This window comes from Pristis pectinata, chromosome 1 (genome assembly GCF_009764475.1).
Source record: "Pristis pectinata isolate sPriPec2 chromosome 1, sPriPec2.1.pri, whole genome shotgun sequence".
Classification (NCBI taxonomy): domain Eukaryota; kingdom Metazoa; phylum Chordata; class Chondrichthyes; order Rhinopristiformes; family Pristidae; genus Pristis; species Pristis pectinata.
This window is the reverse complement of record NC_067405.1, coordinates 89,069,566-89,085,607: the sequence shown is the minus strand read 5'-3', so window position 1 is coordinate 89,085,607 and position 16,042 is coordinate 89,069,566. Positions and strand designations below refer to the sequence as shown.

The following is a 16,042-nucleotide window of genomic DNA, read 5'->3' as shown; positions in this document are numbered from 1 at the left end:
TTTACCAAATCCCATAATCGTATAAAAACACCCTAAATTAGGTCATGTCTTAACAAGTTTCAAGTTGTTTTTCATGTTGATTGGGAAACAGTTATGTAAACTCCTCAACTTAAGAATATTCTGTAAGTCAAACACGTTCCCTAGTTATTCACACCATCAATTAAGGGAAATTACTGCTGGTTCACACCACTGATACAGCTTACTTCCTCTCTGAAAGGAATATTTAAAAATTTGCACTGAACAAAAACAGTCCATTGAATTTTTTTCTTAATGGTTTCAGTGAATTTGGTGATCTGCAATGATGTCTTCTTGTCATTCACTTGAAGCCCCAGGCAAACACCAATTGCATCAGACACGAACAATTCTGTGGGGACTGCCAGCAATCACTTCACCTCATGATTTTAAATAAATTCTGTGCATTTGCTGCTTGCTTCCACAATGATTTGTTGCTTGGAGATGTGTGGTCTGTCTTTGATGCCAGTAAGTTCGAACTTGTACCAAAATCCTTCCAATCATTAGTCTCTTGGACGCTTATTTTTCTTTCCTCTCTCGCGCTCCTCTTCATCCTCACTTTCTGCCTTCTTGATTCTTCCTTGTCTACACCCCACTTCTGTATCCCCCTCAAAGTGGTATAAAATTTATTTGAAGTTATTTGCATCTTACCAATGTTGAATGGCACTTGAAATGTCTTGGGTCCATTGATAGGCTTAATTGTTTGGTTTGTGCAATGGTATTCCTACATTTGGATATGAAGAGGTTTGGTGCTGTAGCTCCAGAGACTGTGGGTTGTAATCCTACCATGGTTTCAGTTCTTCAAAGAAATTCAAAGGGCTGCTGTCGGTAAATATATACATAATTCTTAGATTTTTGTAGAAACCTGACTGCCTGTTTGATTCATGCCCCATAGGGAAGGAAGCATCTTGACCTGCCTAACAATGATTCTAGCCCCACAGCAACATTGCTGACTCTTAACTGCCACTAAGTGGCCGAGGAAACCATTCAATCATGTCAAGCTGTTAAATTGTGTGAACTGGGATGGGCAATAAATAACAGGTCATGTCAATAATGCTCATGCTACAGGATTGAATTATAACACTGGAAAATGCAATTTAACTTTCAACTTGGAGATCTGGGAGGAATGCAGAAATATTTCCATTAAGGGCTGGTTTGTTATTGCTCACCATTGCCACTTTCCAGTAGCACATGTCACTAAAATAAGGTGAGCACTTTTCTCATAGTCATCTACTCTAAATAGCTTTATGAAGCTTTGGCTTAAAGATCCATGGCTCTCTCTAAACAGCCTTGTGCATTTTGACAACAAGGGTGAACGTAGTTCTTCAGCCAAGGCTGCAAAGCGCATGTGATTTGTCTCATCTTCTCACAACCCAAGCCAAAATCACTCTGCAGGAAAGCCAGATCATTTCGGAGCCAAGCTTCGCTTCAGCTGGGCTTTATGTGTGCCAGTCAGTGCTGTGTTTTACAAAGAATAATGAGCATGATGTGAAGTGGTTGCCCTGAATTGTTGGACTCTGCAAGTAACTTGCACTCTGTTATTTTCATGTATCCTATTTTTACATGGTACATCTCCCCAGCCTAAACAAATAGTATCTTTGATAAACTACTTCTATTCTATACAGAGGCTCCAGCAGTTCATTCCCTACTGACTTGAGGGAATACCTCTTCCTGTTTCAACATGCCATCGCCTAAGTTTACTTGATGCCAAAGCGCCTAGTTGATCTCCAAGTTGAGGAAAAGGAAACCGAGGTTTATTTCTTGGTTTATTTCTTGGGGAGAACCAGAGCACTGGACAGGCTTGGGGTGGGGGAGGTAGGGGGGAGTTGCTGTCTGGCAAGATTGATTTTTAAAAACCTAAAATTCTTTCTCATGCTGATACACGAGTGTGATGGGATTGGGGTGTTTGGTTTGTATTTGACATATTTAAACCTTCTGTTCTGCACTTCACAGGTCTAATGATGAAATGTCCTGCCTCTTGATGTCGTATGACATGAACTGCACTGATTGTAACGTGACCAGCTTAAGCAGCGCAGCCATGGGGAAGATGATGCTGGGGCACAATGGAGTCAGAGGCAGCAGGGAATACAAGGATAAGGTTGCTGATGGTGAGAGCAAGCAGGAGTATCTTCCCAAGCACCGCAAGACGTACCCGCTCCGGAAGCGCATTCACTGTCAGTCGGGTGATATCTCTTCTCTGGAAATTGCCAAGGATCTGGAAGGGATGTCGGTTGATGGAGCGAGTCCTACGCAGGCTATGGCGGAGCACTGGGATTGCCAGGACAGGCTCCGAGCAGAAGGGCCCGAGGAAGAGAGGACGGAGGACACTGGCAAGGAGAACGACAGGATGGCAGCTGTGGTGCCACGTGCTGCTGAGCCGCGACCCCGGAGGTTGGCCAGCCTGAATGCCGAGGCAGTCAACAACCTGTTGCTGGAGCGCGAGGACTGCCCGTCGTCTAGCCGCCGATGCCGGAGAAGTACCAGCTGCGGCATGGAGTATGCCGGGAGCCGGCCCGAGGGCAAGGCCGGGCACCCGGCGAAGAAGCGGACGGGTAGTTTGGGCGGTTCCTCAGATGGCGACGTTTTTGCCAAGGCCGAGAGCGGCGCTGTGCCAGCCAGCCACAGCTGCCCGGGTGCGCCAGCTGAGCTGCCGGCCAAGAAGCGCATGGCCAGCCTCAATGCTGCCGCGTTCCTCAAGCTGAGCAACGCCAAGGACGGTTCAGCCAGCCGTCGCAGCCGGGCGGATGGGGAGGGCAAGCCGGGAAGGGGGGTCGGGGGGACGCGTCTGCCCTGCTCTCACCCGCTGGCTGGGCAGCGGTGCCTGCAAGCCAAGAGGAGGGACCCAAGGAACAGTGTCTCAGCTGTGCCGTCGCCAGTCGCTGGTGACTGTGAGGGGCCGCAGAGGAAAGAATCTGCCACTTCGGGCAGGTTGCCCATTACCACAGACCTCCCCTGCCAGTATGCAGACAAGACCAAACGATATTTCCGTCAATTCTCAATGCTCATGGGAGACCAAGCCATGATTCAGCCCAAGTATCAGGCCATGGAGGGGAACACTCCTTCAGGTGCTGACTTTACACAACCGTTCCAGTCGCACTCTAAGTTGACTTTGCTGGATAATTTTGTGTCTGCTTCAGACCACTACGAGTTGCTGCCTCCTGATGTCTGTCTTGCTTCCCCAATGGATGACCTCTACCTACAATATGATAGAAGTGACCTATTGCCCATCGGATGCAATTCTCCACACAGCTGTTCCATGTGTTCAGCCAGTTTCTCCTGTTGTACCCCACCTGATGACGAAGGGACCCTCCTCATGTCACAGAGCACTGTACCCTCAGGTATCTCTTTTTCACATGCTCCATGCAGGGACTCCCTTTGCTTTGTGGGAGATACAGCATCTGTACAGTGCATGGGTATCACTGGCTACGATCTCTGCAGAATGCTTCATCCATCACTGAACAGGGACATAGTTGGGAGGACTTTAAACTCAAGCCAGACAAACTCTCTCCACGAACTGGGACGGAAAACAGGTAAGAAATCACGATTAGTAGAGTTTTTAAATATCATCTTGGGGGTGGGATGGTATTGGATGAATTTGAAATAGTTGAATGAAAGCTTTGGTTCTGCTCTGAATTTCGTTGTCTTGGTTCACTGACATTGTGGGTAATAAATATGTAAGGTGGTCAGTTAATGAATCCAGGAAAAGTTGCATTTCCAAGAAAGCAGTAAGAATGTGGAGTTTGCTAGCACATGAAGGATCTGAGGCAAATTGTATGGACGGGTTAAAAGAGTTGCCTGGTAATCATGCTAAAGGGAGGAATAGTATTTGTTGTTAAACAACAAGCTGAGAAGAAGCTTTTAAACACTAGCATCGATTATGGTCTTAATGGGCATTTCCTTCTGAGTTTTCACTTGTGACCCATTCTCTGATACTGTTTGGTCTTACATCCAGCCAAGATGAAGTCCATCTCTCTCTGGCCACAGTCTTGCAATAAATGTGATTTTTTAATGATGTTGAACCCAATTCTATTTACTCATTGCCCTAGTGCATCTGGATCTACATTTGGTTACCATTCTGATGATGGCTGAACTTGAAATTCTGGCCCTTGTGCTCAAGTCTTTCATGACATCCCCCTTTTCTGCCTCTTCAACACTTAAAATTATTCCACTGCCCTGTCTTTTATCTTAGGAATTTACTCTTTTAAACCATTTACTGTCTCTCCTATTCTTTTTTTGTCCTCCCGTAAAACCCCCTTTGATCAAACTTCTAATGACCTGCCTGTTGCAATGTGTCAATTTTTCCCTGACCATTCAGCTGTAAAATGCCTTGTTTTTCTATGATAAGGATATGTAAATTAGATATTTTGATGCTATCTTAAGGGTTTGAATGTTTTATTTGGTTTGTTGTGATGTCTAAAGTTTGCGTGCATTATACCAGGAGCTGTAGATTTATTGGGCAGTTGGATCACAGGAGTAGTATCCTACATTCACTGTGTATCACCTGTAGCTGCACACGTTGTTTCCAACTTCATCTAGTTGAATATTGCCGAAGTATTATCAGTATGTTTATGTAATAAAGGGCCAGATCATCTCGTAGCCGAAGCTGGTTTTGGCTTTCTGGAGAATGACAAGCAAACACTATTGTGATTCCAAGGTACTGTTGACAATGATGTAATTCCAATGTGTCCAGTTTTCAGAGAGGGTCCTCTGTTCAGTCATTCCACAACTGAATGTCACTCAGATTGTTTACCCACTAATTTCAGGTGGGGGAATTGAACAAAAGATGTTAACTGAAGAAATTTTACTTTAGTCACATCCTAACTTGAGGAAACCAGTTAGAGAAAGAATTGAAGCCAGATCCTTTGGTTGAGTACCCATTCACCATGGGGAGTAATGGTTGGAAGGGTTTTGGAATCAAATATTGAAGATGGGGCAGTTTTTTTTTGTGGGGAGGAGGTGGGTGGTGGCAAACTGGAGGTCAATTTTAGCTGCAAGTTATGGGATTGAACGCCCACTGACTCCTCGTATCATACAATCAGCTGTTTGGAGTATTGGGATTCTCTTCATTTTCATGTCCTGAATGACAAAATATGTCCCCAGTTTCTATAAACTTGGGCAACTGTGGTAATTCATCAGACAAGCCACTTTTGAGATGCAAGTTATTCTGAACAAATTAAATGGGACATTTATATAGTGTTTTTGCAATGTGCAATCTTGAAGTATTTAGACCTCCTTTCAAAGTGTAATATATAAAAGTGAAACAAAAATGCAAGGAAACACTCAAGTCGGGCAGGGTGGAAAGAGAAACAAAGTTTAAAATTTTCAGTCATTAACTCTCTCTCTGCAGATGCTGTCTGACCTGTTGATTGTTTCCCATCACTTTGTTTTTTTTACTTCAAATTTCCATAATATGCAGTCTTTTTATATTTTGTTTACTGGAGACCAAGAGTTGAAAGGCAAAAGTGATGGTGGTAGTGCTGGCTGAGAGAGAAATAAAGATTCACCAGATTTCCAGCGTGTGCTTCCAATTACTACAAGAATTTTAAAACTTCAAAATTGAAGCATCCCTTAGCTAGCAGACAATGTAGCTCGGGAAGCAGAGGACAGTAGGGCTTCATGTGTTACGACAGGTCAGTAGGGCTTCATGTGTTAGGACATGGATGATGGCTTTGAAAGACCTCAAGTTTATAGTGGCCAGAAGCGCACACTAATAGTAAAGTCTAGTTATAACACAGCACTGATGAGAGTTTTAGCAGCAATTGAGTTGAGACAGGGACAGAGTCTGACCATTTTGCAGATAAGCGGATTTTGCAATGGCAGGTGTACATCTGAGATCAAGAAGGCAAATGGTCTTGTTCAGCTTTGTCTGAATGGATAGAACGTGTGACATGGGCCAATAATGATGGCTTTGACCTTTCTAGCATTTGCTCAACCAGAACTAGATGTCAGGCAAGCAACTCGACAGTTTAGTGGAAGGAGGAGTCGAGAAGTGTTGGTGGAGAGGAGCTGGCTGCTTGTGGCAACTGGTGCTGTATGACGTTGAGGAGCAGAATGTTTATTTAAAAAAAAGATGTTGGAGGGAGGCAAAAGAAGGTCCTTGGGGATACCAGAGGTATGGCTTTGGGAAAATAAACCAATGCAGGTGATTTCTCTGGCTCTGATTAGACGGTTGCAATGGAGCCAGGCAGGTGTGATTTCTCCAGCTTGGATAAGGTTGGGGATGTGCTAGAGGGAGAATGTGTTGTCATTCATGTCACGGGCTGGAAGAAGGGCAAGAAGGGATCAGTCAGTCTCCAGAATGTCGCTGCTATCTATTTTTATGTTGAGCTGGGGCATGTGCCTAACTGAAGAGATTCATATAAGGAGTTTTAGGAACTATGTATTTGGGGGGCTATGTTGGAGAGAAAAGAGAGGTTGGAGATGGGATGGTAGATAGGACAAAGGTGTAAAGCATTCCTCTTTAGAAAGAGTGGTGATAACAACTGAGTTTAAGAGAGTGGCATGGTACTGTAGAAGCTAACATGGGGGGAGGAGCCAGAACAGAAAATTGGGTTGTCAACATTTCACTGGGAATAGAGTCATGGGAGCATGAGGTTCATCTAGTCGATTAGCCCAGTTTGGCAAAGAGCAGAGATGGGATGCAGTTAGACAATGGTGTAATGTTTAGCCTAACCAGGGGAAAATACTTCGAAATTTGCCTCATTAATCTTCGGGAAGGAGGGGAAGCAGAAGATGTAGATAATCAAATTGTGCCAGTTTTATGACCAAGTCCACGAACTCCCTGTCGTGGAGGGAAGATGAAAAATATTTAAGGTGATGGCTTGCAGTTGGGAAGAAAGCCAGGGCATGTCTTTGCAGGCCAAGAGGATTTTGGCAATGTGGTGCAAGCAGGTATGATGGTGAAGTATATAGTCTGCCATTTCTGTTCAGTTCTGCATCACTTGGCCTAAGGGGAGTAGAGATGAGAGAGAGGCCAAAAAGTGAGAGACTAATGAGAAATGGGGCATCGAAGGTGGTGGTGATGTGGTTGAGCAGTTCTGTAATTGCAAATGGAGAGCCAAAGGCTGAATCTTGCAGCACAGAATGAAATAATTTGGCCTGTGATGGTTCTTTTGAAAGAGCTGTCCGTTATTCCCACCTCCTTTTCTTCATGGTTTTTATCTTTTTCAGGTTTTTATTCAATATTTTTAATAGGATTATGTTATTGATCATATTGGGTTACCGCCTTGAATAAGTGCTGACCCTGCCCCTGTAAAAGAGGTAGGTTAATGTCCATCACACTGTGGTAGTAAGCTAGCGATTACTGACTGACTTTATGTTCAAATGCATCAATATGTCTGCAGAATGCTGGCCTGATGTATAATAATTGCTGCATCAATCCCATCATTTGGTGAATGTGTCAACATTATCTATTCAGAAATATTTTATGGTTATGGTGATACATTAAGTTGCTGGGAGAGAAATCTGACTGTTTCTTGGGATTGGGGTGGTGGGAGAAGGGGTAAAGTGAAACTGTTCCTGTGATGGTATTGGTTTATGGCAGGAGCTAGCAAACTTGAACCTAGTCGCGAGGTTTAGTGATTCTTCTTTTCCTTCTTTCTCTGTTGGCCAATTGCAAATTTAATCTTTAATGAATTATTGATCTGGACCAATTTGTTCAAGTGCCATTTGTTGGATTGTCCACCAAGCTTCCAGAATCTGACGTGAACTAATTTTCTTCTGCCTTGGGTGTACCGGCCATGGCACACCGTCGATAGTAATGTTACATCTGGATCCCAAGGCAATGGATTCAAATTCTGCTTCAGAGATTTCAGGATATAATGTATGCTGGCACTCCCATTTATCCTTCTGGGGATTCACTGCACTATTGGACATAGCAGCTCTAAGGTGAGACATTAAACCAAAGCACTAGTACCAAAAGAGCAATTCAATGGCATTACCTTGAAGAAGAATGAGCAACTCAAATCCTGGCCAATATTTTATCCCTGAAGTAAGATCATTAAAACACCATTGAAAACTGATCAAATTGTGACTGCACTAAAAATACACTATCACCTCTTGATCCTCTAGGATATCCTGAGGCTGTGAAAACAACGGTACAAATTATCTTCACAGACCACTGGCAGTGTCTCAGGGATCCTGGGAGCCAAGCAGACTACTAGTGTCCACACTTGTTAGCTCCTTTCTGCTGGGGCAAGCTCAACTGTTCACTGTGAGTTTGCTGCTGGACTTAAGGGTGAGAAGTTGCAAAGAAAGTTCCTTCCAACGTCTTCAGTATTCTCGTGATGCAGTACGCTGCTTCACATCGCTGAATTCCTTCCAAGTATTGCTATCTTGCAAACTGTATCAGAGGCATCTTGCTGCTGCTGCTCTCTCTAAGTCTGAAATAAAACCTGCAGCATCTTGGTTCTTTTATGTAGCACCTTCTAAGATGGAATATCACTGAATGGATATTTTGCCACAGGAAATGGAACAACTAGAACTTAACATATTGGAACCAGTGATAGGAGCGGAGAGGAAAAAGTTAAAGAATGGGACCCCACAGTTTGGCCTCCAAGATTATTCCCTGTATCGTGTGCTAGTGAAGCTGGATACATGACCAGAAAGTGGTATAGGAGGGAGGTGTTCAAATTCCTGGCCATTAGGACTAGTTCTGGAGCAGGGCAAAGAGTAACAGAATAAAAAAATTATTAATAATTTTTTTCAAAGAAAACTAAGTTGAGGAGCTGCAAAAAGAGCCTAATCTAACTTCATTTTGATGCTGAGATACACAAGGAGATGTTATGACAGGGATTGCTTTCAAAGAGGAAAGGGTGAGTTTAGGGAAGGAATTCCAGAGGTTGGTCTCCTGCTGATTAAATGCAAAGGAAATGAGGTCACATTAAAGGAACACGTTTCCTGGCAGGTTTTAGCACTGTAGGGATTTAAGGTGGAGAACAGTGTTGTCATAAAAGCAGAGGTGTGAATATAGGAATTCAAACCGTCATGCTAAGGCTGCAAACTTCCTGCAAATATTCTTGAACACCAGGCACCTTTTAAGAATTTAAGGTTGCCACCTTTTTTAAGGTGCAGCATAAGCATAGACTTGCAGTGTTTAATGTCACTGCCAAAGAAAAAACTGATGGCAAGTGAGAGAAGCCATATCACATACAAGAAATCCAGAACTATGGATATGGGCATACTCAAACTTATTAAGCATAATAGTTTTGCTCTTGGATTACTAATAATTGAAAACTATCATTCCTGTTGCCTCCTTTTTGAAGTGTTTTGCCATATGTCGCTGTTCTGCACCAGCTTTAATCACAGTGGGGTCTGTGTGCATCAGTTGTATTGTTATCTGCATGCAGCCTGCAGCTGTCTGCACCTGACTACTGTTCAGAAGTCTGTTTGGTCCGAAAAGTAATATGAAACTGCAAGTTTGGAATAAGTTAGCTACTGGGATTTGAAATAATCCCCCTGGGCTTTTGGCCTGCATGAAATTGAATCCCTCACCTAAGGCTTGACACATAAATGGACTTTAATTGCATCAATACTACATGACCAGTTGAATGACCTGAGATTTGTCCCACCATTGTAAGAAGGTATTAATTTGGAAAGTGCTATAATTCCTAGTACTGAATTTTATTTCACTATCTAGCTTTGTGAAAGGAAGGAAAGCAATTTGAAGTCACAAAAGACCAGTTTTAGAGAAATGATGTGGAAAGAGTTGGTGTGTAATAACACAACAGTAATACAAAGGGTATTCCACAGCATTGCAACAGGCTTAAAGTGACTGATTGCACAAGGAGGTTTACAGCTACCTCATATGTAAATGATGAGAAGTTTAATATATTTTGGGGATTAAAAAGACATTTGATGTTAATAATGAGGATTTCTTTTTGTATACAAAGGCAACATTTGGATGCTAATACATAATGAGATATCTAGCAGCTTTATAATTGAGCACAAAACGAGCTGCTGGATGAACTCAGTGGATCAGGCAGCGTCTGTAGAGGAAAATGGATGGCGACTGCCCACTTCCTCCTTCAAATGCTGCCTGACCCACTGAGTTCCTCCAGCAGCTTGATTTTTTGTTTGCTCCAGATTTCAATAGTCTCCTGTGTCTCCAGTCTTTATAATTAAGTTGTACAGATAAGGTATATAGTATTATAGTGAGTGTGGGTATGCCACATTTTTGGCTGGAAGACCTAATGGAAAAAGGAGTAGGCCATTCATCATCAGTTTGCTGTCATTTATCTTTATGTTGATGAAATGAAACTGTTAGCATTTAATCCTTTTCTCTTTTACTTTCTAGATAAGTACAAGTCCTTGGAGCCACTCAGTGTAACCACCCCAGTCACAGGTCATCCAGTGTCACCAGCAAATCCTCTCTCGGGCTGCCCTGTCCCCGCAGCTCCTTCTGCCGCTGAGCCTGTACCCCAAATCCAGCGCCCTGGTTTGGACACACCAGCAGCCACTAGGCCCCACACCTTGTCTATGCTGAAGCTGACCCGAGAGTGTCCTCAGAGCTCCAAACCTCCCAGCAGCTCCAAGTCCGGCCTCCGTAATGCGATCTGTCTACCTGCCCAACAGAATAAAGCTGGCACAGGCCACACAGAGAGTAGGCAGCAGAGAATCAGCAGGAGACGCGCCACAAATGGCTGGCTGCCTGTAGGAGAGCCCTTCGAGAAACCAGTCTACATCGTGGTGAGTAGATTTTGAAGATGCTTTTCTTGAGATTGCGAAATTTGTTCTTCATTAAGACAAAACGATGGAGGCTAGAAAGTCAACTTCAGCTCTTGAGTATAACCTTCGGTAGTGCTTGGAAGAAAGGACTTCTATGTTGCATTTTTTTACAATCTAAGGCATTCGAATGCACGTTGCAGTTAACAAGCTGCTTTCAAAGAGTGGGACGGAAATGTTGGTGCTTGGGGGGGTAGAGAGAACTGCAGACACTTTGTGCAGAGCAAGCTTCCATAATGTCGTCTTAATCTTTTTGTTACAAGATGTTGTCTGAGGGATTAGTATAGTTCAGAGAAATGGGAAGAACACTCTTGTTGTATACTGATCCATACTGATGCTGAAGAGCAGTCCAGGGAAATAATGGATTGTTGGAGGTGCCATCTTCCAGAAGAGATGTTCAATAGAGGTTCCTTTCTGGATGCTGTTGGAAAAGGGCTTCTCTTGGCCACTAATTACCCCTAACCAGGATCACAATGAACTGGATCATTCAGTGGTGGTGCGAGAGAACTTTCCCCCACAAAGGGAGTGAAAAGCATGGATCAGTCTTCCAGAAGGTTGTTGAGGCTGGGGGCCAATTGAACATTCAAAACAGACAGAAAGTTTCTTATTAAGGGTTGGGGAACGAAAGCTGGTAATTATAGTTAAGTCATATATTAACCATGTTCTAATTATACCCCAGAGCTGGTTTGAAGGACTAAATGGTCTCTTCCTATTTCCTTGTTCTTTAAAATGTGATTTGGCTGCAGCATAGGCCAGTGAGGAGCATGTGGGAAGTCCTCATCCATCCTTTGCCCAGCAGGATGTCAGCGAGTACAGGCATGAGTTACAACAATTGACTTTACCTTCTGTAAGCAGTGGAGCTCTGCCTAGCACTGATTCTCAGTAGCTAACCGCACTGCACCAACCATGAAGCTTTGCTCTCATTCTGCTGGTTAGTCATCCTATTGGTGTGCAGGTCAGCCATGTGAAAGGGGAGCATAGATACCGAGTGTTACAACTGATCGTTAACCCTGACAAATTAAAATCGGGTTCAAACACTATTGAGTGGGTCTGGAATCTCCTCTCCATTAAATGCTTTTCATCCAAACTGAATGACACCATTCATGTTTCAAGGGTAAATGGTTCAGCTAACTTTGCAGTCACAGTCTGGTACTGTGATTATTCATTCTTTATGATATTGTGGGACATTCAGTTACTCACTCCAACTGGGTCATCTTTAAGTTTTCTATTCTCAGAGGGAAGGGGCCCAATACCTCTTCAGTTCTAATATCAATATTGCCGATTTAATACTGTGACTTTGTTTTGTTTCCTGAGTATGTAGTTATATATAGTGTGTTAAGTAGCTTCCACCTGTCTTGACATTTACATCAAAAGTCTTTTCCAAAATACACACAATTGAAGGTGCCCTTAAATTGTGGAGTAAATAAAAGCGAAATGCTGGAAATACTCAGCAGGTCAGGCAGCATCATTGGAGAGAGAAACAGTTAACTTTTCAGTTAGTGGTATTTCATTTGTACCCTTAAGTTGTGGTTGGTACAGACTAAGAAAATAACTTTGAACTGACAAGCTAAAAAGTATGCACTAATGTTAATGTATTTTGAGGTTTACCAGGCTGTGATCTCTGTAACATCAAACAATCCACCAAAATCTGTGTTCGATTCTGATCTCTCTGCATCTCTGATTTCAATTGCCCAATGGTGTACCCTGGTGGTGCAGCCACAAAATAACTTTTTTCTTGTAATGGACTAATAATCCGGGGACTTGGGTTCAAATTGCACCACCTCTTCCTTCTCCCCCACGCCCGCCTCCCCCCCCCCCCCCATGGCAGTTGTGGAATTTATAAAATGAAGACCACAAAATTTCTGGATTGTCTTAAAATCCTCTGTTGTTCGTGTGACCTTCATGAAAGGGAATCTGCCGTCCATGCCTGGTCTCGACTATGTGGCTTCAGATCCATCGATGTGGTTCACTCTTAAATACCTTCTGCAATGACCAAGCAAGCCACTCAGTTCATTAAGGATTGGCAGCAATGGCCAAATCTAGAAATTAAAAATTATGTGGGGGGAAAAAAAAATTGGTGACCATACTGCTTTTCACTAAGGTCCACAGTTATTGAATTCCTTTCCTTAACCCCTCTGCATTGAAGTTAATGGTGTTGCTGAACTGACACAAGATCATTCCACGCTGTTACAGTGTTGACATAATTCTTCCTGAAGTGATTAAGGTTACTAATCTGCCCCTCTTCATGGAAGTTATACACCACTGATTTACAGGATGAGAATATTGCCCCTCATTACCCTCCACTGAAGGTAATGGTAAAGTGCAGCAGTCTTCTGGTGAAGGTACTCCTACTGTGCCAATATTTAGGGTGCTTCAAGATTTAACCCCAACGTAAGTGAAGTAATGAAATAAACTATTATTTCTAAGCCAGTATTGTGTATGATTTAGATGGAAAGTTGAACGTACTACACTTGTCGTCCTGGCAGAAGTCACAGATTTGGGAGGTGCTGTAAGCTAGTGAGGACATGTTTTAAGATTTTTTTTCAATGAAAACCAAAGCTAAGGTTTGTTTGTGTCCAATTTGACTGCATGGAAATAAACACAATCCTGATTTGGTTTTGTCCCTATTGATGAAGGGAGGCAAGAAATTGCACTTAATTTTTGTTTGGCAATCTCGTCAGAGGCTAGCTGTCAATTTCTGGAACTGCTAGTCACAAAAAAGCTACTGAATTATGGCAAACTGCAGTGTTTTACTGTGGTCTGAAGTTAGGATTGCATGCTTGCACCGCATTGTGGCTTGTCTTTAATAATTGGTTTAATAGAGAGTTAAAGATAAGATACAGTACGATCATAACATTGTTGGTACAATGCTAGGTGACACAGTAGTGTGTGAAGAGCATACAGAGAGGTCTGTATGATATAGATGAGCTAAGTGAATAAGCACAGATGTTAGATGGAATATAATTGGAAAAATACTTTGTCCTTTTATCTTTTTTCTACCCAAAGTATTTTTTTAAAAAATAGTTGGAGATTAAAAGGTGCTCATGTTCTGAGGGACCTTGTGGTTCTTGTGCACAAATCACAAAGTTGAGATGGAGATTCAGCAAGCACTTAAGAAGCAAACAGGCTTTTGATGCAAGAGGATTTGAGTACGAAGTGCTTTGCTCTTATACAGGGTCCTGGTGAGATGGCTTCTGAAATATTGCATATAGGTCTAGCCTCCCTGTGTATACTTGCAATGGAGGGAGTCTGGTAAAGGTTCAACAATTTTGATTCCTGAAATGGCAGGTTTGTTGTCTTAATCAGACTGGGTCTATATTGTTTAGAGTTTAGAAGAATGAGAGGTGATCTCATTGAAATGTACAATATCATTAAGAGACTTGACAGGGTAAATCCATAGTTGATGTTTATCCTGACTGGGAGATCTAGAAACAAGGGTCAAGATCTCAGCACAAGGGGTTTGCCATTCAAGACACACGCAAAGGAATTTCTCCATCGAAAAGATAGTGAATCTTCAGAATTTTCTGCCTATGCAAGCTGTGGAGGCTCTTCAAGATGTCATTATTGAGCATTAAGGGAATCGATGGATATGGGATTCATGCAGGAAGGTGACACAAAAAGATAAAAGATAAGCCGTGATTTTATCCAATGATGATGCAGGCACTATGGGTCAAATAGTTGCCGCCTTTTTCTAATGCTCATATGTTTTAGAAATTGCATGACTTGCAGATATGAATATATTCCACACAATGCCGCTGTCCAGTTTAGATTTACCTAGTGGCCTTTGGACATTTAAACAATAAGCACATATGCATTTAGTGGCTTGTTTACTTTCTGGAATTTGTAAGAAGATTGAACTCTTCCTCATTGCATTGACTCATGATCTGAGCAACTACTAAAATGTGTGGGAAGAGAATTGCAGTGATGCCTTTGGGTTAAAATTAAAACATAAATTAAAGCAGCCACTCCTTTTTAAACTACAAATTAAAATGTTAATGCTAAATATGTAACCACTAGATATTCAGCACATTGTTGCTTTGTCCTGACTAGTTTATTGTTGGTGCTATATATAGATGATAATTATTGTTGTGGTTCAGTAATTTTAAACTGCTAAATTAATGCCTGTAGGGCACTTTCAAAATAACAAAATTTTACATCATTTGAATGCTCTTATCACTGGCCAAACCTGGGGAATCCTGTCTATTCATAGCAGCTGACCAGGGATTTCTAATTAGACCACTCTTCTGGAATCAAATGTTGAAAACATTTTCAGATGAGTTCTAAATATGTGGACGTTGTTGGCAAATATTTTATTACCTGGGAAGGCAATGGTGAGCTAGTCCTTGAACCTCTGTGGCCAGGAGGGTTTTAGCTTTCACTGATAACTTTTCATATTCAGATTTTTTAAATATTGGCATGAGTAACCAGGAGACACTGTCCTGTCTTCACAATGACAACTGTGTTGCGTGGTTCTACTGTTAGGCAAAGGAGGAAGGATTTCAAACAGGTCTAACAGCTCGAAATTGAGCATTCATCCTAACCAGGAGAACTATTCTAGCCCACTGTACTTCACTCCCTTCTATCTCCATGAAGCCAGGGGGCCAACCTTAGCTCAGTGAGGAGTATAGAAGACTATGCCATGTTCCGCAACAAATGTACCAACAATGAGGTATCGGTCTGAGTGATGCTACAACACATGGAAGCAGCACGTATAGATTAGCCTAATAGTAAAACAAATGGATCAGATCAAAGCTAAGCAGTCGTGGCATATCCAGTTGTCAATGTCAGTGACTGATTAAATAACTAATGGAAGAATGCTCCATATGCCTGCCCACCTTCAATACTGAAGCCAGCATGAACACAAGGCAACTGAAATGTTTGCAACCATCTTTAGTCAGATCTATTCTGGCCACCTCCTGTGATCAGCATCATATTCAGTCTGTGATATCAAGGAGCAGCTTTGTGCACTGGATACTGCAATGGTAATGGGCCCTGACGACATCCCTGTTGAGGTGCTGACGATTTGTGCTCCAGTACAAACCCTGCTATTGCAGTACAGCTGCAGCACTAATATCTTCCCAATGATGTGGAAATTACCAGTAGCAAAACCTGGAATATGCCCAATATCAATCAAAGCAGTGGAAAGTGCCACCAACAACTCCCACCTCACTGATGCACTGATGAGTTCCACTAGGCCCTGATTCCAGACCTCATTATGCCCTTGAACTAAACATGGAGAAAGGAGTTGAATTCCAGATGTAAGATGCCTTCATTGTGAGGGCAGCATTTAACTGAGTTTACCATAAAG

General features: G+C 42.5%; 1 protein-coding gene across 3 annotated transcripts in view; it reads left to right on the top strand.

The window, feature by feature from the left end:
* The window catches only part of bahd1 (bromo adjacent homology domain containing 1), a 62,525-nt gene that overhangs the window by 28,278 nt on the left and 18,205 nt on the right, over positions 1-16,042 (top strand). For all 3 annotated transcript variants that reach the window (XM_052017179.1, XM_052017188.1, XM_052017173.1), the window contains 2 exons: positions 1,966-3,542; positions 10,307-10,698. In XM_052017179.1, coding sequence (XP_051873139.1) covers positions 1,979-3,542; positions 10,307-10,698 — 1,956 coding nt within the window. In that variant the 5' untranslated portion in view covers positions 1,966-1,978. The remainder of the gene's footprint in view (positions 1-1,965; positions 3,543-10,306; positions 10,699-16,042) is intronic.